The sequence below is a fragment of the Macrobrachium rosenbergii genome, chromosome 11 (assembly GCF_040412425.1).
Source record: "Macrobrachium rosenbergii isolate ZJJX-2024 chromosome 11, ASM4041242v1, whole genome shotgun sequence".
In the NCBI taxonomy this organism is placed as follows: Eukaryota; Metazoa; Arthropoda; class Malacostraca; order Decapoda; family Palaemonidae; genus Macrobrachium; species Macrobrachium rosenbergii.
Genome location: NC_089751.1, coordinates 28309678 through 28334072, shown reverse-complemented (window position 1 = coordinate 28334072; position 24395 = coordinate 28309678). Strand labels below are relative to the sequence as shown.

At 42.0% G+C, this 24395-nt stretch overlaps 1 protein-coding gene across 1 annotated transcript in view; it reads right to left on the bottom strand.

Moving 5' to 3' along the window:
* Window positions 1–740: 740 nt before the first annotated feature.
* The window catches only part of LOC136843265 (V-type proton ATPase subunit D-like), a 43046-nt gene continuing 19391 nt past the window's right edge, over window positions 741–24395 (bottom strand). The window contains exons 3-5 of the mRNA XM_067111392.1: window positions 19413–19560; window positions 3634–3849; window positions 741–1537 (exon numbers count right to left, since the gene is read on the bottom strand). Coding sequence (XP_066967493.1) covers window positions 1311–1537; window positions 3634–3849; window positions 19413–19560 — 591 coding nt within the window. The 3' untranslated portion in view covers window positions 741–1310. The remainder of the gene's footprint in view (window positions 1538–3633; window positions 3850–19412; window positions 19561–24395) is intronic.

The following is a 24395-nucleotide window of genomic DNA, read 5'->3' as shown; positions in this document are numbered from 1 at the left end:
GGCAAGGGCACTTATATGTGCTTTGCTAGCCATCGGTCCTATCCTTCACTGCAAAGCTCCCATGTAAGTAGAGGTGCCCCATGGCTTTACCGCCACACCACTACAGGTTAAGGCGAGCACCAACCAGGGGCAGTATTCACCTGCAGTAGCTCTCGTACCATGTAAGGAAACGACAAGCATTGTTTCAATACTCGCAATTTTTTCTACTTCAAAGTCATTACCATGCCTTAATGTTTTGAAATAGAATATGTCCATGTCTCCCACCCCCATTCACTGTGGGATTCAGAAATAGAATATGTCCATGTATCCCACCCCCATTCAGTGTGGGATTCAGAAATAGAATATGTCCATGTATCCCACCCCCATTCAGTGTGGGATTCAGCTATGTAATTAATTGGCAAGTTACTTATTTATAAGAAAATTATATTTTTTTTATTAAGTTTCATATATACTTACCAATTAATTACAGAATCAGAGCCCACCCTCCTCCCCTCCCATGGACTTAAGGGCACAAATAGAATTAGGTTTTCTGCTAAGTCGTTTCCAGCAGCAGCAGCTCAACAACACAACCCCCCTCCATAGAATACCTGTATTAAAACTTCTAAGACATTGAAGCAAACATAACAGAGGCCTTAAAAAGAAAGTTAATGAATGCATAATCAAAGGTGAAAAGTAGTTGGATACAGTTCCATCTTAGGAACTGTTCTGGTGTCAAACACTGACTGTAAATGAATTCCTGCTTGTATATATTACACTTTATTTCCATGGAACATAATACATTATATACAATATTATAAACAACAAAAAACATGCTCTTTTCAGATTTTCATATAAACAATACGTTTCTCTAGTACTATACATTATAATAAAGATTACCATACAAAAAGACACACATGTATACACAAATAGTAGTTTTCCAAAAGGCTGTCTGTACTTGATACACACACAAACTTGACAAACACTGCAGTATGCCAATTTCAATCATGATTACTAGATATTTATTTAAAAAAAAAAACTCCTAAGGTAACAATGGGAATGTTGCATAACCAAACTAAAATGTCCACCTTAATGAAAACAATGCCTATCTACTGAAAAAAAATCTAAATCTGTTTTTGGATATTGTGCACATATATTTATAGAACTTAGAACTTAACTTCCTATTCCATGGTAACCTTTCATTGATGCAAGTACTAAATATGAAATCATTCATTTAGCACCCTTTCAACCAAAAGTTAATACTTGGTAGCTCATCACAAAAAATGGGGATTTAAATTTACACATTCCAAAATATATCTCATAATTGAAAGATCTTAAAAGAGGAGGTCCTCATCATGACTATCAGTTATCATATTTCGTGCATCTGCTTCTTCTTGGAGTCTTCCAGCCTCTTTCAAAGCTTGCTTTGCTTTTTCAGCTCTATCTCTGGCCTGCTTCTTCTTTTCTTGGATCTTCTTCAAACGGTAAAATTCCTCACGTTCCAACTCGTCAAGTTCTGACAAAATGTACTGGAGAGTGCGCTCATACCTTGGAATAATAACTGAGAAGAGATTATGTTTATTAGCAAGATGATGTGACTAGGATTTGGAAATAAGTAAACCTTTTCAAAATATCTGTAAATATTTGTACTATATATCACACACCATAGGTAGTATTTTACTTCTAACCAATGAGGTTTAAGATAAAGTAGTTACACATTACTAGATATTAAATACTGTAGGTTGCTAAGTAATAGGCATCTATTTAACTAATACAAAGATTTATATAAATTTTAAACTAATAAATAAGATGATACAAAAAGATAAAATCAATTTTTTCATGTTTAATCAAACCATTTTCATGTTTTACCTCTTAACAACTTCGGATGCTAAATCAACTACAAAATTTATATGTCCATTTTGATGTTTACATAAAAATGCAAACCACTGTGCTTGTAAATGAAAAAATATTAAACTATTATTATTGTTCACCATGAGCACACATTCATACAGAGCAAGCCAGATACATCATGCTTACTAGACAAGCTTTCTGAGAATTAACTGTCCATCTGTGAGTAGATCAAATATAGTGGCATCTCAAGTTACTGGGCAGTCAGGGGGGTCTGCTCCCCGAGGAGAATCGAAATCCAATGATACATGAAGAATGGGATATAGCCCACATGATACAGTACCCTGGTGCCAACTTACAGCTTATAGTGAACAGCAATTCCATATAAAGTAATTAATGGTCTATCCTAACTGGTTATCATTCAATTTAAAACATTCAAGTTACTTATTCAGTTTCAGAGAAGTATCTACAAAATGAATTGCTTCTAAACATATACTGTATATAAAATTAGCAAATTTTTAAGTAATTTGTATTTTTCCTAACATACAAACCTGAAGGTCTTTACATAAGATGTAGGTCGCATCCACAAGCTAAATCCTATGTAAAGACCGAAGGTTTGCATTTGTGTAGGAACAATCATTATACAGCACTGTAAAGTTTAGCCTAACAAAAACCTAGGCGAATGCTGTAGTTGTACCTAATTGCAAGGAATGCTTGCAAGATATGTAAAGTACACTGCACTCATAAAAAAAGACCATAAACATCTTTATATTTAACAAACATTACAAAATGCTTTGCACTTATTGTGCCCTCCCCCCTTCTCTCTCTCTGGTACAGATACAACACTTATGTTGAAATGTAATGCAATAGTTGTGTACTTAATACAGCAATGTTGAGTTTCATTTTTTCAGTGAGTATGTGTGTATGTACATATAGTTCATGCAAATATTGCATTAAGAAAAACTATGCATTAACCCAGAGACAGAGGGGGGGAATGCAAAATTCTTTATAAGAAAAATTATTTGGAGAGTGAGAAAGAGAACAAATGCACAGTAAGTGCATGTGTACATATACACATACAGGAAAAAAAAATATACGTATTTATGTAACAACATTACAATATCAAGTACAGTACTGTACTGCAATAAATGTCAATAAAAATACTGTATGAGAAGGAGAGAGAAAAGGGGAGGGGGCAGAGTACATGAGCAGTTTACATTAATCCAATGAATGTGTACATATACATGTTATGTACATGTATGTATACACACAATATGTGTGCAGTTTCATAACATGACACTAGATTACGTATAAAAAGTTGGGCTATGGGGACTAAGGAAATTTATGTCAAGTCGGATTCACTGATTTCAATTTTTATATGGTAAACAGTAAAGTTTTCAACTCATGGGGTGTGGAGGTGGTAGACTGAAGCAACTGCACTTTTTTAACTTTAACCACAACTATTAGAATTTCAGAGCTCCTGCTCATACAATGAAACAAGAAACATGGTACAATTGCTAAAAAATAAATATTTCAAATAAGGAACTGTTTTTAAGCTAGTGATTAAAAATACTTTCCTATTCTTAAGTACACATACACGTAGTGCAATTACACTTCTTTTATGATAACATCATGAGTTACATATTATTTGCAGATGATCATTTGCTAACTGCATTTTTCAAAAAAAAAAAAAAAAAAAAACTACTCATTCCTTTGATTAAATTTATTAAGCTTTGGAAACAATAAAAAATGATAAAATATTGTTCCATGCAAATCAAACTTCTTACCAGTATCATGCTTTTGACTTACCATGTTCAATGGCGTTGACTCGACGATTTGTTATCTTGACAACATTGTCAAGAGTTACAAAAGAGGCCTGAAGTGAAGCCAATTCAATCAAAAGTTCAATGGCTCTCTTGTAGTTAATCTTCAGTTTGGCCATCTGTTGGCCACCTCGTGATAATCCAGTCAATTCATAGGTGTCGACACCATCTTCAACAGACTCAAATACAGGAAGGTTTGTACCTGATGAAAAAGAATAAAGAAAACAATTGTAAATACAACTTGAAAAATCTGAATTATGCAAGCCCCTCCATTATATAAAAATAAAAAGTTCAAACTACACCATGTTGTACTTCCTTCTTTTTTAAAAAAAATAGTCAAATTTATGAGTCTCACTTCATAGTTATAGGTAATCTACCCTATTTATATAACTTGGGAATATAAAATTTATGCCAAAGGCGAAATGCTGAGACCTATGAGGTCATTCAGCACTGAAAGGGAAATTGAGAGTAAAAAAACTTTTATAAGTGGAACAAGAGGAAACCTTGCAGTTGCACTATAAAACAACTGTTAACAGAGGGTGAAAGTAAGATAGAAGGAAGAGAATATGAACAAAGGTACAGCTATGCTCAAATATGAGGCAACATGATTCTTTTTGTATTGTCCAAAATCTCAGACTTGACATAACATTGCCAAGTAGTGTTAAACTTTTTTTTTTTTTTTTTCTCTCTCCAATGTCATTCATGTCGACAAGCTTGCAAATTCACAGCTAGCACTATTTTCCTTATGGTTATATAAATATGATCCCTTTTATGCATTGGCATAATTTGTAACCTGTGTGATTTGAATTTATGCATTGGCATAATTTGTAACCTGTGTGATTTGAACTGTTTTTTTTTTTTCTCAAAGCACAGTGTGATAAGGTTAGTGGTGCTGTCTTGACAGCACACTTAACATGCTCCTTGGGCTGGTCAACGTAACTACCTCTGCAGCATTATAACAGTAGACCTAATAAGCTCACACTCATAACATTTTCAAAATAGGAATATGAATTACTACAGGTTTTCTTTGAATGTTGAAGTTTTAGGCTGTTCTCAAGCTGCCTGTATGTTGCAAAATGATTTATAGGTCTAAAAAAATAATCCAAGCCTTCTGAGATGTAATCTCTATTACTAAAAATTTATTTGTAGAGCTTACCTGTTCTTTGAGGAATAAAAAATGATGATGATGTTAATTATGGAAAAGATGGCTATTAACTGAAATATATATTAGTATTAATGTCAAGGCCTATGGAACACTTGTTTTTTAGCTGGCCTAAAATATTATTTTCTTAAAAGTCTTTCTGTTTGCTTTTGGTGTTTAATTTATTCATTCATAAGGTAATTTAAAGTGCAAGAATGTGTAGATAACTTGATATGCTTTCTGGCTAGAAATTTTTAATATAGAGATGTGAATGCTAAGTGTAATGTATTCATAGTAAGTAAAGAATCTAACACACCTAGGCCGAGGAAAAAAATCTTGGCTTCAACAAAATAACTGCATGGGAGAATATTTGCTATAAGATATAATTTTTGTTTTGAAGTGGTTAAGACATATAACTTAAATATTTTTATTTTTATGAAAATCCAAATATTCCTACAACAAAATATAAAATAAATGTTTTCAAGATAATTTCAATGTCGCTACTGATTGCAGACCTATGTCAATGTCGCTACTGATTGCAGACCTATGTTCAAGGTGGTTGCGCCGTCACTCTAATGGTTGCTTCACACATGCTCCGTTCACCCATTGACATCAGTGGATGCATTCGACTTATGTTTTTACTTATTTACATTTTTTCAGCGTTGAGGCATAAAAACAATCAAATAGGACCATTTCAAATGGTTGCATTGGAAGCAATATTAATGTTATGACAAATTTTTTCGTTTTTTTATTTAACATTTGAACTGAGGTTTGAGGATTACTTTTTTTTTTTTTCTCCAAATGCATCGACAATGAGTGAACGAAAGTTTTGAAAATGTTTTGTATCTGTTTTTCTAAAATTTGGCTACATGTGATATTTTCTTACAGCTTTGAAATATGACAGATTTCACTCTTATGAAACATATTATGGCCTTACTGTATGCAATAACTGTTTTTGTGCTGAAATAAGAGATAAATATGGAGCATGTTAGGTTGCCAGTGTGTGGATTTTGAACTAAATCCTATGCAATCATGTTGCATCACTTAAGAGCATAGCTGTACAATAAAAGGAATGAAAGGGATTGTAGCTAGGAGCCGAAGGGACGCTGCCATGAACTTTAAAGTAATGCCTACAGTGCACCGCATGAGGTGCACTTCCGACGGCACTAGCCAATATGGTGATTTATTTAGCATGGTTATTTCTATTATCTTTCATTTCTGTTTCTCTTCCATAGTTAATTCTTCTCCATTTCCTTTGCTATACTAGGCTGTTTTCCCTATTGAGGCCCTTGGACTCGGCATTCTGCTTTTCCAACTAGGAGTTGTATCTTGGTTTTATAACAATAAAAATAATAATCTTTTATAATAATACTTAGCATATGACACCAAGTCATCAACAGGAGCAGTCTCTCATGAACTCTGAAGCCCTGCTCCAATTAGAAAAAAAATGTAAAGCAAATACTTACTAAGTAAATGAAATTATTACTATACATGGATATTTTGGGAACTGGGCATCCTGGTATAATTGTCTGGAACAGGGAAAATCAATTTACCTAACTACAGCAATGTTGATATTGTTACTGCAAAGTAGTGCAGCCTGTGCTAATGCAAATCGGATCCGATTTAATTCCAAATCAAAATCTAAATGTCAGGACATTTTCCTCAGTAGTTACTGTCTTTGATGGGATCTAGGACCCCTTCTTGTCAAAAATGACATTTTTATGATAAAATGATGTTTCATTATACTTACCAAAACACTGTAAAAGCTTTTATCTCTTTAAAATCGACACGTCCGAGATATAAATTTTCAAACTTTGTTTGGAACGCTGATACAATTGGCGGGAGACCCAACCCCACCGGATGCCGGTGGGGGTAGCGTGGCAGGAGACATACCCATAAACCCAGGTCAGTTTCATTCTCGGTATACACAAATAGTGAAAACCTGAGATAACGTCTCCCCCTGCGGGGAGGAGGAGGAGGCCTTTACGTTACAGTGTTTTGGTAAGTATAATGAAACATCATTTTAGCATAAAAATGTCATTTTCATTATAATGACTTACCAAAACACTGTAAAAGCTGATTCCACATTTAAGGTGGAAGGGCAGGGGATGAGATACCAGTTATTGAAAGGTTACACACACACAAAAAAAAAAAGACAAGGAACAAACTCTAACCATGGGTATCTTAAGGATCCATACCAACAAAAGGGCAGGAGTCACCTTACCTGGTAGATGGGCTTTTGCAGGGAGGTACTGCTGCTGGTTGAAGCTCCATTACCTGCAGAGGCCTTGGGCGTAAGCACTGCTAGCCACTCTGCTCCATAACAACCCAAGCAGTCAGGGAAGTACACCGCTGACTGAGACAAGGGGTGACTTCCTTTTGCTCTTGCCCTGAGCAATTGGAAAGCAACCAGACTGAAAAAACGGGTCTCACCGCCTAACCTAAAAATAGTTAAATATATCCCCCTTCCCTATACCCTCGGCAGCTCAACTAGAATGGAGGGTACTCCAGGTGAACTGAGCACCCCCGGCTTCCCATTAACTCAGCGACCATAAAACCACAGGGGGAAGGAAAGATAAGGAACCTACCCCCCTAGTGTGTTCCCCCTAAAACCAAGCCTGCTACCGATACTGGGACTTAACATACCAAACAGGTCCTGATACGCAACTTCAACCTCCCTAAGGTAGTGAGACGCAAACATCGACTTCGACCACCAGAAGGTGCTCTGTGTGATCTAGTAAAGTGACTTATTATGACGGAAAAGGCCACTGAAGTTGCTATTGAGCGCACTTCGTGAATGTGAGACTTGACTAGGCGTGCGTCCTCTTCGTTGATGTGCCTGTGCGCCTCTAAGATGAGCTCCTTGACGAAGAAAGCCAGGGCATTCTTGGATAAAGGTCTGGTTGGATCTTTCACTGAACACCACAGGTTAGAGGAACGTCCTCTGATGCTGGCTGTTCTGGCCAAGTAAGTTTTGATAGCTCTAACGGGCACAAAGAAGCCTCCAATTCTTGAGGGCCAGCCACTTCGGAGAGGTTCTGAATGTTAAAGGACCGAGGCCACGGGTTGGAAGGAGACTCGTTCTTGGCTAGAAAATTCAAGGTGAACGAGCAAACAGCACTACCTTGTGAAAAACCCACTTCCTTGTCAATGGCTTGTATTTCACTAACCCTCTTTGCCGTTGCTAAAGTAACCAGAAAAAGGGATTTCTTAGTGAGGTCCCTAAGAGAAAGACCTTCTAAAGGTTCGTACCTTGGAGACATTAACCACCTCAAAACTACATCTAAATTCCAGGCAAGGGCAGGTTTTGGGGCCTTAGCTGTGTCTAAGGACTTGAGGAGGTCTGACAAGTCTCGGTTATTTGATAGGTCTAACCCCCTATGGTAGAAGACGGAGGACAGCATAGCTCTGTAGCCCTTGATGGTTGATGGCATCAATTTTCTTGAATCCCTCAAGTAAATGAAAAAATCGGCAAGTTGAGTTACAGACGTCGAAGAAGAGGAGATACTATTTTTCTACACCAGTTCCTGAAGACTGTCCACTTGGATTGGTATAACTTGCTCGAGGAGTCCCTTCTGCACCTAATAATAGCCTCTGCAGCCTTTCTTGAAAAACCTCGCGCTCTGATGAGCTTCCTGACAGTCTGAAGCCTGTCAGAGCGAGTGGACAATCCCTGGTGGAACTTCATTAGGTGGGGTTGTCTGAGAAGCGACTTCTTTTGAGGGAGAAGCCTCGGGAAGTCTATCAGGAGATCTAGCAGGTCCGGGAACCACTCCTTCCTTGGCCAGAACGGGCAACGAGGATCAGCTCGACCTGCTGATGGAATTTCACTTTGTTTATCACCTGCCTGATGAGCCCAAAGGAGGGAAGGCATAGGCAAACAGGTTCGCCCAGTCTAGGAGCATGGCGTCCACCAAGTGAGTCAGTGGGTCTGGAACTGGTGAGCAGAACACTGGGAGACGATGGTTCTTGGAGGTAGCGAAGAGATCTATTATGGGAGTGCCCCACAGATTCCACAGATCTAGGCACACTTGTGGGTGCAGGGTCCACTCCGTAGGGAGAGTCTGGTTCCGACGGCTGAGTTGGTCCGCCAGGACGTTCAGTTTTCCCTGTACAAACCGAGGAACAGGGCCACCCTGTTGCTGTCCGCCCACAGAAGAAGGTCCTCGCAGCTTTGAACAGGGCGAAGGGAATGGGTACCTCCCTGTTTCCGGATGTAGGCTAGAGCCGTCGAGTTGTCGGCGTGAACAGCTACTGCTTGGCCTGAGACGTGGGTCGAAAATTCCTGGAGAGCGAGGTGAATGGCCAACAGTTCCTTGACATTGATGTGGAGCTTCTTCTGTTCTTCCGACCAAACTCCTGACGTCCTGAGGTTGGCTAGATGTGCTCCCCACCCAACATTGGACGCGTCTGAAAACATCTGCAGGGATGGTTGTCTTGGGAGGAGATCCAGGAAAAAGCCTTTCTGGCGACCTCCACCAGAGAAGATACCCCTTGACGGCGTGGGGAATGTTGAAGACCGTGGAGTCCGTTTGGGTCCTTCTGTCCCAAGAGTCCCTGAGGAAAAACTGTAAGGGTCTCATGTGCAGACGGCCTAACCTTACAAATTGCTCCGCTGACGACAGAGTTCCCAGGAGAGCCATCCACTGACGGGCGGAGCAACTGTCCAGGAGAAGAAACTTCTCCACTGCCTGAAGGCAGGAGGAGACCCTTTTGGGAGACAGAAAAGCCCGAAAAGCTAGACTGTCCAGAGTCATCCCCAAATAAAGAATCCTCTGTGAAGGAACTAAGCTCGACTTTTCCGTGTTTATCAGAATCCCTAAGTCCCGAGCTAACCTTAGGGTTCTGTGAAGGTCCTCCATGCAGCGGTCCCTTGATGATGAACGGAGTAGCCAGTCGTCTAGGTACAAGGAGATCCGAACTCCCTCCAGGTGGAGCCAATGACCTATCGGGGCGAGAATCCTGGTGAACACTTGCGGGGCTGTCGACAGGCCAAAGAGGGCCCGGAACTGGTAAACTCTGTCCTTGAAAACAAAGCGAAGATACCTCCTGGAGTCCTGATGTACTGGAATGTGGAAGTAGGCGTCTTCCATGTCGAGGGTCACCATCCAATCCCCCCGAGCTAGTGCCTGAAGAACTGAGCGGTTCGTTTCCATGGAGAACTTGGTTTTCACTAAGTACATATTGAGAGCACTTACGTCGAGAACTGGCCTCCAACCCCCTGATGACTTGGGGACTACAAACAGGCGGTTGTAGAACCCTGGGGTTGACACGTCCTGCACTACTTCGATGACCGCTTTCCCTAAGAGAGACCGGACTTCTGTCTCTAGGGCCGAAAACTTGACTGAGCCTCTTGAGTATGCTGTCAAGGAAATGGGAGAATTGGAGAGAGGAGGAGGTTGGGCGAACGGCAGACGGTAGCCTAGCTGGAGCACTTGCACCACCCACTGATCTGCACCTCTGTCTCTCCATTCCTCCCAAAAGAGGCTGAGTCTGGCCCCCACCGGCGCATGGAGGACAGGGATCCTACTTACTGGTATGACGACCTTGTGGCTTTGAGGAGAACTTGTGACCCCTGGAGTTGTAGCGGGACCTTGAGTAAGGTTTGGACCTGGAGTTACGAAACGGATGCCTGTTAAGAGGAGATACCGTCTTGGTCAAAGGAGCGGGAGCAGGCCTCGGTCTTGTGGAAGACATAGATAGGATGTGTGACGACGCCTTCTTATCCATGGCTGACAGGACGTCTTTCACTACTGCTTCTGGGAAGAGGCCCTCCTTGTCAAAGGGTGCGAACATCAAAGCCGTTCTCTGCGAAGAAGTCACAGCCTTAGACAGGAACGAGCACCAAGTTTCCCTCTTCTTCAGAGTGGTCATGGCGAAGAGGGAGGAAATTTCGCCTGCCGCATCATGGATAGCGATATCGGTGCAGGACAGGAACCCCGTGATTTTTTCCAAGACGTCTTCTGTGAGATTGGCCTGCTCCACCTGTTTGAAAACAGCTCCCACTGACCAATTGATAAAGCTGACAAACTCTAGGAGCTTGAAGAGGTTCCTGGAAAAATGTTCTACGTCTAGGGCAGAAAAGAAGGTCTTGGCTGCCTCGAATGAAATGCGTCTTGAGGGGTCCACCAGGGAGCCGAAGTCCCCCTGTGCTGAAATTGCGGATCCCAGTGAAGGAGAAGCTCCTGTGCTGTAATAATTTTGCCTCCTTTTCGACAGCTTTGAAGGAGGGTACACAAACGACGACGACTTACCCGAGGACCTCTTAGCTTCCAACCACGCCTCTACCTCTTTTAATGCTTTCTTGGAGGCGGTGGAGAGTACCAACTTGGGAAGTGAAGTGGCAGGACCTTGTTTTCCCAGTTTAACGTAGAAGTCGGAGAAGAGGGGGCTGTCGGCTGAAAATGTGGTACGACTGCAGCAGGAAGCTGAGTAGAGAAGTGTAATGTGAAGAAGGCCCCAATTCACCTGGGCCTTTCTCTTCACCAGAAAGAATCGGTTCCGTGCCAAGACCGTCCAGGAGTTGAGGAGGGACTTCTCTATCCTCGGGAATACCAAGGACTTTGCGGACTACCTTTTCTATCTTCCCTTCCAACAGAATAGACTGCTGGGAGGGCGAGGATGTAGCCAAAGGTGCAGACACTTCGTGTGCAGGAGGAGGAGTAAGAGGGCCGGGCCCTTGCAGCGGAACTTCCTGGAGAGGGCTAGGCCTCTTGACTGCACTAGGGGACCTGGGAGGAAGCGTCTGAAATGTATCTTCTTGATCGGATCCCCACGCTGAGCAACCAGGTATAGGGCTGGTTGTCCTTTTCTTGAAGAGTTTAGTAACCCTAGGGCAGGAATTATCCGAAGAATGCCTCTTTAAGGGCCGAGAGGTCTGATCCCACTTGCGATGACGAGGAGGGGGGGGATCCGAAGAGCTGGAATATGAAGAGACTGAAGATGAACTGCTGCTACTCTCACCTGAAGAGCTTAACCTTAGGTAGTGCTGCTTCGACTGCGACCGCCTTGATGAAGTTTCTGGGGACACCATCCTGCGATGTCGGCGATGGCGAGAAGATCGACGCGTCGATGGATCACTTTCACGCCTCCCTGAAGCTTTTTCGACGCTCAAGGCGAGTCAAACTTACTACTTCCGCCACCAGGACTAAGGCTTTCCTGTGCCTTAGAGGACGAGCCTGCTCGTGGGCAATAATTTCTGACCTTTTCGCCAGCGCGGACTGTCTTCTAGCCTCAGAAGGCGAGCGGGACAGTTGCCTTTGCTCAAAAGACTCAGAAAACGAGCAGACTCGCCTGAAACGCGCGATCGCGAACAACCACATTGTTATCACCAACACCAACACTGACGTCATCACCGACACTAACGCCCGGACTACGGTGCGAACGCACTAAACTTAAGACCGACTCCATGAAACCGTTCATTTGCGCTTCCATTTGATTTCTGAAAAGAACGAATTCTGATTTATCAGCCTCGAGGCTGGGCTTGGCTTTAGGGAAAACATACTGGGAAGCTGGTGAAGAAGAGGGGGGAATATGAGAGGGGGAAAGAGCAGCGGTAGAGGAGGGGGTAGGAGAGGAGGAAGGAACAGCCGGTAGAGGAGGTGACGCCAATGCCACCACCGAAGAAGATGATAACCTAGCTTCCTTACGCTTAAAGGCTTTCCTATCCCTATCCCTAACCAGCTTAATCTGATGGGAACTGTATGTTTGCCAAAACTCCTGACTCCATTCCATACATTCACTGCATGTGTTCTCCTGGGAACACTCTTGACCCCTACATGCTGTACACAAAGAATGGCGATCGTATTTAAGTTTAACTAGTTTAGTGGAGCACAAATTCCTACACAAACTCTGATCCCGAGAAGCTTGAATCCGACATAGCTACGAAATCCCAGAGCTAGGCTAGCTAGATAAATAAACAGGCAATTGAGTACTTCACCAAGGAGAGACGCCACAACCAAGTGCAAGCAGACAAAGGAACCCAAACAGTTTGAGGCAGACGGACGCGCGAGATGCGTTCCCAATACGCCCGAGAATGAAACTGACCTGGGTTTATGGGTATGTCTCCTGCCACGCTACCCCCACCGGCATCCGGTGGGGTTGGGTCTCCCGCCAATTGTATCAGCGTTCCAAACAAAGTTTGAAAATTTATATCTCGGACGTGTCGATTTTAAAGAGATAAAAGCTTTTACAGTGTTTTGGTAAGTCATTATAATGAAAACTATCAAAATAGACATTTTTATAAGAGTTTATTTTTTAAATACTTCTCTATTTTAACAGCCATAAAGTCCTGCGCCAGCAGAGGATGAAAGGATGTAAAAAATTCTTACTTAAATCATGTAGTTACACCAACTAATGACCCCTCCCTTTCAGGGTGAACCTTTGTTCATGCATCTGTTGTTCCCAGTTTTCTGTCCACATAAGTGGGGAAGGGGGGGGAAATCATAATAATAAATAGGCAAGTATTTTAAAAATAAATTTTATAAAAATTGTTATTTTTGAAACTTACCTCTATTGTGACAGCTGATTCCCTAATTGAAAATGGAGGTGGGTAAGTGCATGAGTACCCAAAAATTAAACCCACAAGAGAACAAAATAAATTCTATCTGGAATCAGTTACGACTTAACTAATGATAAAAATCCATCTGCTTGCACTTCCACCAGTTGAGGACCAATTCATTGGGCCACAAGGACCTTTGAAATTGGGAGAGTCTCTTTGCAAGGGAAACCCTTAGTTTGGTGACAGTGAGACAGATGCCCTATGCCTGGGCCTACAGAGCAACCGTAGTAAAACTAGGCACAGGGTATCAGGAGAAACCAGGTAGTGGTTGCACCCAAGTGCTCGGCAAAGGGAGCAGCAGTACTTGCGCCAATGAGAGACCCGTTAGCCCTCTCTGCTGAAGAGGGCTGGCTGCTGGAAACTCTGAGACTTCCCATGGGAGGGCAAGACGACCTCCTTCCTCTGCTTGCTAGCTTTGGAAGGCGACTCCCTTCCTGATGAGGAGCCTCCAAGCAGACAGCTCCAAGCACCCCAAGATGGTTTTTACCTCATCATCCAAGAAGGTGATGAAAGAAATCAAAGACTGGCTCGCTGCTAAGAGAGAGCAAGGCCATGCTACCTTCGCCCATCCTCCCCCCATCTGGTCAAGAGGAGATACCTGTTGTACACCACCAGGGAAGCTCCCTCGGGAGTCGCTGCCTCCTTCCAAGGGGACTTCTCTGGCTTCAACTCTTCTCGTCATTCGGCTTTCACTTCGGTGATGATGTTCTCTTCACTGAGCTGGACCACCTGGTTAAGAACCTCTTCAAGGTTTTTGAGGTGTTCAGCTTTCTAGACTGGACGGTGGGAGCCCTTGCAAAGAAGACGGAAGACTTCAAGGACTTGAACGAGCACTTTGCAGCAGACTTGTTAGGTGTGCTGTTGTGCACGGACAAAGCCATCAGAGATGGCTTTTCAGAACTTGCGATCCTTTTCTCTCTCAGGGTTCTGAAGGATTGTGCCCTTCACCACCAGGGGTCACACAGTCTCAGAGGTCGGCACTGTTATATTCGCCCCTGGATCCGCTTCACCTTTTCTCTCAGTTGTGCGTTGAAGAGATCGCTTCGGACCTGCAGAAGAATCCACTCAAGACCTCCCAGCTCAGTCTTCTAAGCGCCCCAAGATTTCTTCGTCGTCGTCATTTGCACCTAAGATGGTCTCTCCACTGCAACAGCATCCCTTTCGAGGAAACAAGCTTAAGTTGCAATCTAGACCTTGCTCCAACATCCAGTTCCCATCTAGAACCATCAAGAGGAGCTATTCCAAAAAATTGCCCAAGAAGTGAACAAGAAGTAATTCATGCCCCAGTAGGAGCCAGACTTCTCCATTTTTGAGAGAAGTGGGATCACAGAGGGGCAGATCAGTGGATTGTCAAGATTCTGAAGGAGGGCTACTGCATCCCTTTCATGAAGAACCCTCCTTTGGTCACCTCCCTCATCGTCTTGACGGCATACTCAGCAGGCTCAGAGAAGCATTTGGCCCTTTTGAAGGAAGTATCTTCTCTCCTTCTGAAGAGAGCCATAGAAGAAGTCAAGGACATCCGCACAGAGGGCTTCTACAATCATCTGTTTGTAGTCCCTAAAACGTCAGGGGGCTGGAGACCAGTCCTAGACGTAAACGCCCTCAATCACTTCGTAAGGAAGATGAAGTTCAAGATGGGAACGAACCTGTCAGTCATGGCATCCATTCACCCGGGCAACTGGATAATGACGCTGGACATGCAAGATACATACTTCCATATCCCCATATATCCAGACTCCAGGAAGTATCTCAGGTTCATGTTCCAGGGCAAAGTCTTCCAGTTTCGGTCCCTCTGCTTTGGCCTCTCCACGGCACCTCAAGTGTTCGCTCGAGTCCCCTCCCCTCTTGTAAAATGGCTTCACCTGATCGGCATCAGCATCAGCCTTTACCTGGATGACTGGCTTCTTTGATCCCCTTTGAAGGAAAAGTGCACGACAGACCATTCTTCGCCTTACTCAGGAACTAGGAATTCTTTTAAACCTTCAAAAGTCCCAGTTAGCCCCGAGACACAGGAGATTCTCTATTTGGGGAAGACTCTCAACTCTCAGACTTTTTGGGTTTTTCCGTCCCCAAAGAGAATCACCAACTGCCTCCAGATGACCCGCAGTTTTCTCGACCTCTCGTGTTCAGCCCATCAATGGATGAGCCTACTAGGGGCTGTTTTGTCCATCGAGACCTTCTTCAATTTAAGCAGATTGCACATTAGAGTCCTCCTATTCTACCTAAAAGCCAACTGGGACAGGAAAACCCAGCCGGACTGTTGTGTTTCCCATCACTTGGGAAATTTAAGCAGACCTCCAGTGGTGGCTATCTAAGGGAAGACTTTCGCAGGGAAAGTCTTTTCATCCTGAGAGCCCCCACCTAGACTTCTACTCAGACACCTCGGATCTAGGCTGGGGAGCCCTCATGGGGAATCAGGAAGTTTCCAGGATGTGGTCCCCAAAAGAACATAAACTTCATATCAACGTCAGGTAGTTAAAGGCGATTCACCTAGGTCTTCAATACTTCTCAACCATGACTTACAACAAGACAGTGGTAGTCCAAGCGGACAACACCACCGCACTGTCGTATATCCAAAAACGGGGCACTCGTTCCTTTTCCCTCTGCCAGGCAGCAAAGGATCTTCTTTGGGCACACCAAAATCAAGTGACGCTACCCACTCGGTTTATTCAAGGAAAACTAAACATTCTGGAGGACAAGCTGAGCCATTGGAAGCAGGTCCTTCCTACCGAATGGACCCTGGAGCACCTGGTCTGTCTTGACCTTTGGAGACTGTGGGGCACACTGACTCTAGATTGCCACCTCAAGAAATAATCGCCTTCCTCTCTTCTGCTCTCCAGCCCTGGATCCCCCGGCATGGGCGACAGATGCCATACTCCAAAACTGGTCGGGCCTGGATCTGAATGCATTCCTGCCCTTCAACATGGTGAGGAAAGTGCTGAACAAGTTCTTATCATACCACTACGTCTCAATGACCCTTGTAGCTCCGTTCTGGCCCATGAAGGAATGGTTCCCAGACCTAAGTCTGTTGGTAGACTTTCCGAGGCTGCTTCCCCAAAGGAAGTGGCTGCTCAAACAACCTCACTTCAAGAGATACCACCAAAGGTTGTCCACTCTTGCTCTGACAGGCCTCAGACTGTCAGGAAACTAGTCAGAGCGAAAGGTTTAAGAGCAGCTGCGGAAGCTATTGCCAAGTGCAGACAACAATCTTCATGCGACATCTACCAACCAAAGTAGACAGTTTTTCATTGATGGTGCCTCAGACATAACATCTCATCTTCTGAGTCATCTTTGACCCAATTAGCGGACTTCCTCCTCTATTGGAGGACCTCTAGAGGTCTGTCCTCTTCCACCATTAAAGGATACCGAGTGATGCTTACCTTGGTTTTTAAGCACAAAGGTATGGGCCTGTCATCACATCAGGATCGTAATGATCTTGTCAAGTCATTCGACACTTCTAAGCAGAAGTCCGATCTGGTTTCTTGGAACCTAGATGTCATGCTAAAGTGGCTTATACGCCCTCCTTTCGAACCCCTCAGTTCTGCTTCCCTTAAGAACCTCTCTTGGAAGACGCTCTTCCTCGTAGCTTTAGTGACTACCAAGCGTGTTAGTGAACTGCAAGCTGTTGACAAGAGGGTAGGCTTCTCCCATGGAGATGCAGTGTGCTTATTCACCCTAGGTTTCCTAGCCAAGAACAAGGATCCTTCCAAGCCCTGGCCTCGTTCCTTCCATATTAAGAGTTTAATGGAAATACTGGGCTTGGAGGAAGGGGAAAGGGTTCTTTGCCCAGTCAGAGCCCTAAGATATTATCTGCAAAGGACCGAGAAGATCAGAGGACCCTCTAGCAACCTCTGGTGTTCTATCAAGAATCCTTCTCGCCCTCTTTCAAAGAACGCTCTGCCGTTCTTCCTAAGGGACCTGATCGCCGAGGCACTTTCTCGGATTCAAGAAGATGCTTTACCTGCGATCAAAGTGAGAGCCCATGAAGTCCGATCAGTCTCTACCTCTCTTGCCTTCAAGCCCAATTTATCCCTTTCATCCATTCTCCAGTCAACCTTTTGGAGATGCAAATCGACCTTCATGTCTCATAACTTAAAAGAAGTTGAAACTGTTTGAAAATTGCAGTACCCTCAAGCCATTATCAGTGGCTGGCATGGTATTAGGGGGAAGAAGCATAGGAGAGATCCTTTCTCTCCTGTGTCTCTTCGCCTTGACGTAGGGTGTTGAGTTTTTGGGAAGCCTGGGGGTACTTTGTACCTGGAGTGCCCACCAGTCTTTATGGATGGATAGTGATTTTTTTTTGTCAGTGTAGGTAACAGCGTTGTCTGGTTATTTGATTTCTTGGTACTGCGCCCAGGGCAAGGGCACTTTTTATGCACGTTTTTCAGCGATCAAGCCTATCTTCCACTGCAAGACTCGCACTGACATAGAGGCGACCCTCAACTCAACCGCTACGCTGCTACAGGTTAAGATGAGCACCAGCCAGCGGCAGTGTTCACCTGCAGTAGCTCTTTTACCAGGTAAGGAATCGACAAGCTTTATTTTCAATGCTAGCCATCCTTTCTATTTCAAAGTCATTATCACACCTTAATGTTTTGGAGAAGAATATCTCCATTTATCCCACCCCCCTATCAATGTGGGATTCAGCTAAGTAATTACTTGGGAATTTACTTATAAGAAAATGATATTTTTATAATAAAAAAAAGTTTCATACATACTTACCAAGCGTTTACAAAATCAAAGCCCTCCCTACTCCCCTCTCTTGAATATAAGGGCACAAGCAGAATGACACTACCAACAGAAGTTGTTACCCACACACCCGTGCAGTGGGCAGGACTTGTCACCTACTCTATGCAATTGAAGCGCTGCCGCGATTTTTGAATTTAGGATTGCCATGCAAGGTAAAAGCTATAAGTAATTACTTGGTAAGTATATATGAAACAATTTTATTATAAAAATATTTCAGACAAAAAAAAAAAAATAGGACAGAAAGCAGATGGCAGTTAGGCATAGAAGCGCAGAGAAGTCTTCACACTACGGTGGCCGAAAGTAAAGTGGAATGCAGACTGATGAGTGGGTGGGGCTTGCCCCCTACTGTTGGGCGTTAACAACCTTGTCTGAAAGTTAAATGGCTGTTCCAGTTCACGTTTACAAGCTAAATCCTATGTAAAGAACAAAGGTTTGTATTTGCGAAGTAAAAAATGCCAGTTCCTCTATATGTTAATTCTACAATACTGTATATAATAGATATGACACTGATATGTCTTAAATACGTTCAACATATAAATAATTCAGTGGTTGATGAAAAAAAGTAAAATACCGTAGAAATAAAGTTATACATATATGCTGGTGAATTCAAGCTAGACCCAATTTAAACAAGTTAAAAAATGCACCTTAGTTTCTTCGGTGCAATTGAGTTTTCTGTACATTGTATAATCAAGGCCACTGGAAATGGTATAATCAAGGCCACTGGAAATAGATCTATCTTTCAGTAGTCTTGGTATAATGCTGTAGACCTGCAGCCCATGAAACTTTAACCATGGCCTGGTGGTGGCCTATCCCATATTGTTGCCAGATGCATGATTATGGCTAACTCTAAGTAAAACAAAAACTACTGAGGCTACAGGGCTGCAATTTGGTATGTTTGATGATTGGAGGGTGGATGATCAACATACCAATTTGCAGCCCTCTAGCCTCAGTAGTTTTTAAGATCTGAGGGCGGACAGAAAAGCGTGGATGGACAGACAAAGCCGGCACAATAGTTTTCTTTTTAGAAAACTAAAAGCCATGGGGTTCAATAAACAGACCTTTTCTTTTGAAAAGGTACTCTAATATAGTTTTTCTAATATGTTAAATACATTCAGTACTATAGCTGGTATCATAAAATACTGGATATAAAAATGAAAATTTTAGGGGTGAAAAGAAAATTCATGTCGCCATAAAAGTAAATCAACACGTACAAATTAAGAGAATTAAGGCAAAAGAACAATTTAAATTACACAAATCTTCACACTAACATGTAACAGTACCATACACTAAAAATAAATTATGACATCCCACTTACCAGCAACATTGTCCATCTTGCTCCTCAACTTTATGCGAGCTTTAGTAACGTTCTGAATAACACTCTGATTAAAGTCTCCAGATGCAAATTTGGCTTCAGCCAATGAAAAAGCAGCATCTTTCATAACATCACCCATTAATGTTTTTGTCTGTAAAAGAAAATAAGAGGTATGAAATTTTGACCTTTAAACATTACGTAGGAATTTAAGTGGTTATCTACAATTTTTTAATGAATCAATAACTTGGCTACAAACTAATTACCTTTAATTTGGCTTAATCTGCTCTAGTAGCCACCTCCTAGAAGCTCCCAAAAGAGGAAGAGCAGCCTATTTATACCTATCTAAGCATGAATCTAGATCAAATGTGCTTATGCTTTTGGTGGTGAAAAACTGCAACTTTCTATGATAAATTGCATTGCTCCTAGATATATAAAATCTGAAGTCTTTCATAGGACACCATATAACTCTCACCACAAGCTGGTTTGGTCGAAGCTTGTTATAACAAGGTAATTAGACAGTGGCAGGTAGGCTTGGGTGGGTACCACCTACTCATCTGAATGTCCCAGTAAGCATGGACAAATGTGGGAATGGTTGGAAATGGGATTATAATAAAAGACTTCAGGTTTGTACATTTAAAAAGAAATGCAATTAACTTAAGTGGCAACTTATCCTATGAGAATGCAAACCTCTCTTTATTTATGGAGGCAAAAATTATAATTTGCTCCTAAGAGAATACAAACCTGTCTTTTATGAAGACTAATTCATCAGGTAGGAGGTTTTGTTGCATGAAACTTCACTAGCACTTTTTCCAAAGAAAACTAGAACATGAAGTTATGAACCTCTACCACGTTCTATGCTTTCTGTACCTAAACCAAGAAATTGACAAGACATTCCATCACCACCCAGCCATATGAATGAACAAGGGAAGGCTGACTCTTGTAACCTCCCATAAAGCCTGGTATAAATAATGCTTCACCACACAGCATACTCTAGGAAGGGTTCAGGAGTACCCTATTACTCCATCTAAAGTACAGGAAATCAAAGTTTGTAGGTATAGCCAGCTATCAATATCCAAGAATGGGATGAATGAAAAAGCTCAATGTGGTTCCCATCCCACCTTTTTAAAGAGAGCCAGTATGAACAGACATTGTCAATACATAGTCCTTGGCCATGTGCTTGGTTGTGTAGTTCACTTGCATCAGCCAGATCAGCATAAACGCGGGATGGTCTGTCAACAGCTGGGAAGGACACAAAGAAGGGAAAGAGACTAGTTATCCTAAGACCAACCATGAATCTTAGGCAAGGAATTTGGGAAGCTACAAAATGACTTTGTTAACCACTTTAAGGACCAAAGAAAACTAAGGATTCCCAGGACCTACAGTTATCCTTTAGGTATAAAGAGGAAAAAATCCATCTGTCAGACTGTTAACATCAAAACGTAAAACCAAGAGTTACATGCAATTGTCTGATGCCTACCCTCAACACCTGAAACCAAAACTTACAACTCATGACTCCATATGCTTAACAGGTGGGATAGTCTTCTTCCTCAGTAAAAGAAAAAGACAGGAGTGCCTGCCTTAAGAACACAAAAGTCTTGAGGGAAGGTGCCAAAACCACCTTCTAGTTGGCCAGTGATGGGGAGAGAAATTGGCACTCAAACACAACAAATGACAGAAACACTAGGGAGCTGCACAGAGGAGGCTCCAATAGCTCTAGGCTACTCCAGTTTACAATGGAAGATAGAGCAATCTCTTCACGGGTGGAAGAGAACTAAACCACACTCAAGTCTGACAACTAAAGAGACTCACAACTAAAGAGATGAGGTAGTAGCATAGTTGTAATGCCTGTAAATGACTATATGAAGTTGAGATAACACATCTGAGTGGATGGTGACAAAAGAACATCTTGTATGATAATCTAATAGATCCTTAAGGGCAAGATGCCTCTCTTCCTGGGGATATCCAGCTCCTCAAAAGAAGACGACTCAAAAGGAAAGATGAAGCTGCCAAGAAGGAACCTCTGTCGTGCAAGGTGGGGAGGAATAAGGAGGTGCTTGGTGGATAGGAGGAAGTGGTAGCTAACTCTTCAAGGGTAGCTCCTTTACTGAAAATTTCTTGACAGCAGTAAATCCTCCCCTGCAAGGGAGTATTAAATGGTGAGGATCTACCTAAATGGAGGGGATAAATGTTCACTATACTTGCTTATGTCCCTCACGCTTGTGAATGTGACACTTTCTTATGCTAATGAAACACTCAAAGCAAAGACACATTCAACTTAGCAGTCATAAAAATTGCAGGAAGATGCCCTCACTTGACTGAGGCCTGAGGAAAAAAGTTCTTGGAGATGGCAGGTGCATGAGGGGTATTCCTCACTAAACTTGTTACCATGTTCAATGACTGTTTCCAGCTTGCACAATGAGATACTCACATATAAAAGGCTCTAGTTTGTATTTCTATATAAACAAATTTGCGTACTGTATATGCATATGAATATATGTATGTACTATATGTAGATAAAGACATACATACATGCATAGAGAGAGAGAGACCATAATGGTGTAAGTATGATAATTTTCATGAAAAAACTAATTATTTGGATACTTGCCTACTGTTAAAGCTAGCTTATATATCTTTACGCCATTAGGTGCGATCAGCATACAAAATAAAAAAAAAAAAAACTTGCGCTAACCCACTAGGACTGTCTCTGCAATCACCTGTTTCCACCAGGTGGCGCTGGAATGTGTCAGAATTCTTCATGACCACCCACAAAGATGTGGGGAGGCTGGGTGGGTTTTCACTTTAACAGTAGGTAAGTATCCAAATAATTAATTTTATCATGAAAATTATCATTATTCAAAATTAATTGTACCTACTGTTAAAGTTAGCTGACCACCACATTGAATGAGGGTGGTGGGTTACTAAAGCCTGAGAAACAATGTTCTGCGAAGCAAACTAAAAGCTTTTTAATGAGGGGATGAGGGGGGGGGAAAAAGTTTCTCAACATTCCTGCCTGTTGTGTGATCCTTACTGGCATGTACTGTACTGTCACCAGACGTAGGAATCACAACAGGTGTAAGGCCCTTATAGTGAAAATGACAGGTATTAAGTGTCTAATCCATAGTTTTCGAGCTTGCTGAGATGAATAGTGACACTCCTGATGCCCTTAAGTCCAAGTTCAGCCCCAATAGGAAGTGGGGGTGAGGAGGGGTGGGAAGGTGGTGACATGTAAAAATAATTGAAAACGACAGGTATAAGTGTCCAATTCATACTTTTCAAACTCGCTGAGATGAACAGTGACAATCCCAATGCCCTTTAAGTCTAAGTTCAGCCCCAATAGGAAGGTTGGGGGGAGGTGGGAAGGTGTTGATGTAAAAATAACCAAAAACGACAGATATTAGTGTCTAATCCATAGTTTTAAAGATTGCTGAGACGAATAGTGACACTCACAATGCCCTTTGATTGCTGTGATGAATAGTGACACTCTCAATGCCCTTTAAGTCTAGGTTCACCCCCGACAGGGAGTGACGGTGAGGAGGCATGAAATAAAAAATGTCAAAAATGCTGGGCAATGTTGCTGAAGCAACTATCTTAACAGGAAAGAGAGCGAGCGAGAGAGAGAGAGAGAGAGAGTAGAAGGAGTGTTGGGGGGGAGGAGAGGAAGAAGAGAGAGTGTTTAGTTTATCGGTCATTCAGTTTTCCCGTTGCAGTGCCAGGTCGGTCAGCTAGTATATATATATATACAGTAAACCCCCATATTCAGGGGATGCATACCATTCCCCGTGAGTAGCTAAAACCGAGGGTACTTAAAACCCTTCTGAAAAAACTTGGAAAAAATGTATCTCAAATATAGCCTAGCTTACACTAGGGTATTCAGCACCATGTATACATATATGGTAGCCTAGCCTACACTATAAAGTATACTCTATACGTATACCGTATAGTAACTAGTAATATCAGCTAATTCTGGAGGTTCATGCAGATTATCGTATGAATAATTCAGTACAAAGAAGAATTGAATAACAAACAAGAATTAGCTTAGCCTACACTATGGTACAGTATATCGTATACATATACGGTAGCCTAGCCTCCATTATCCTGTTACTGTACTCTACATTCACATTAAGATCGTATTATGCAAAGATCAACATAACGAACATGCATCTTTTCCGTGGATCTTTTAAAATGTTATGCTTTACTTAACTGTATCCAATAATATTGTATTTATATTCTCATATTGCTTGTGTATTATAAATTGCGATCATAGTGATCAATGTTTTGGTTTGGAAATCGATTATGCGGTAAGTTTATTTCACCATATTTGAGTCAGTTCTGAGCGCTTTTCTTGCTTCTAGTTAGCATAAATGAATCTCTAGATACTTTATTTATTTGGACAAGATTATTTTTCATTATATGAAGTGTTTTTAAGTCAAAATATAACTTAAGTCTCTTTGTGAAATGAATTTAGCAATTTTTTTCCGTTAATAAATGACGTTGGCCATTGTGGGCATGTTTGTTTTGTGTAGAATAAATCAAGATTCCGTTTGCTATTTTCAGTTGATTTCATAATAACATGAGCTTTACGTATCTATCTTTTATCAGCGTGAAAACAGCAGTAATATGTGTTCTTTCATGCCCAGTAGTTATGATTAAAATACTCTCTCCAATTTTATTTATGGTCGAGTTTCACCCATGTTGCTGATGCACGATAATTTATAATCGTTAGCAGCTTGAACATTGTTTTCTCAGCTTCAGCTACAAGTTGCAGCTTAAAGTTAGCAGTATATTTCCTTGCCAATCTTTTATCCATAGCAAATAAAGGTATAAAGTAAAAATATATCAGTCCTGTTCTACTTAACGTCATTTGTAACAATTACGGTAAGTGTTTACTACCGTACAATGATTGAAATACAAGCAAAACGGATGTCGTTGTCCGATTCGGTTATTAGGAAAACCAGTTTCTAGTTTGGTTTATGGCTCTACGCATTT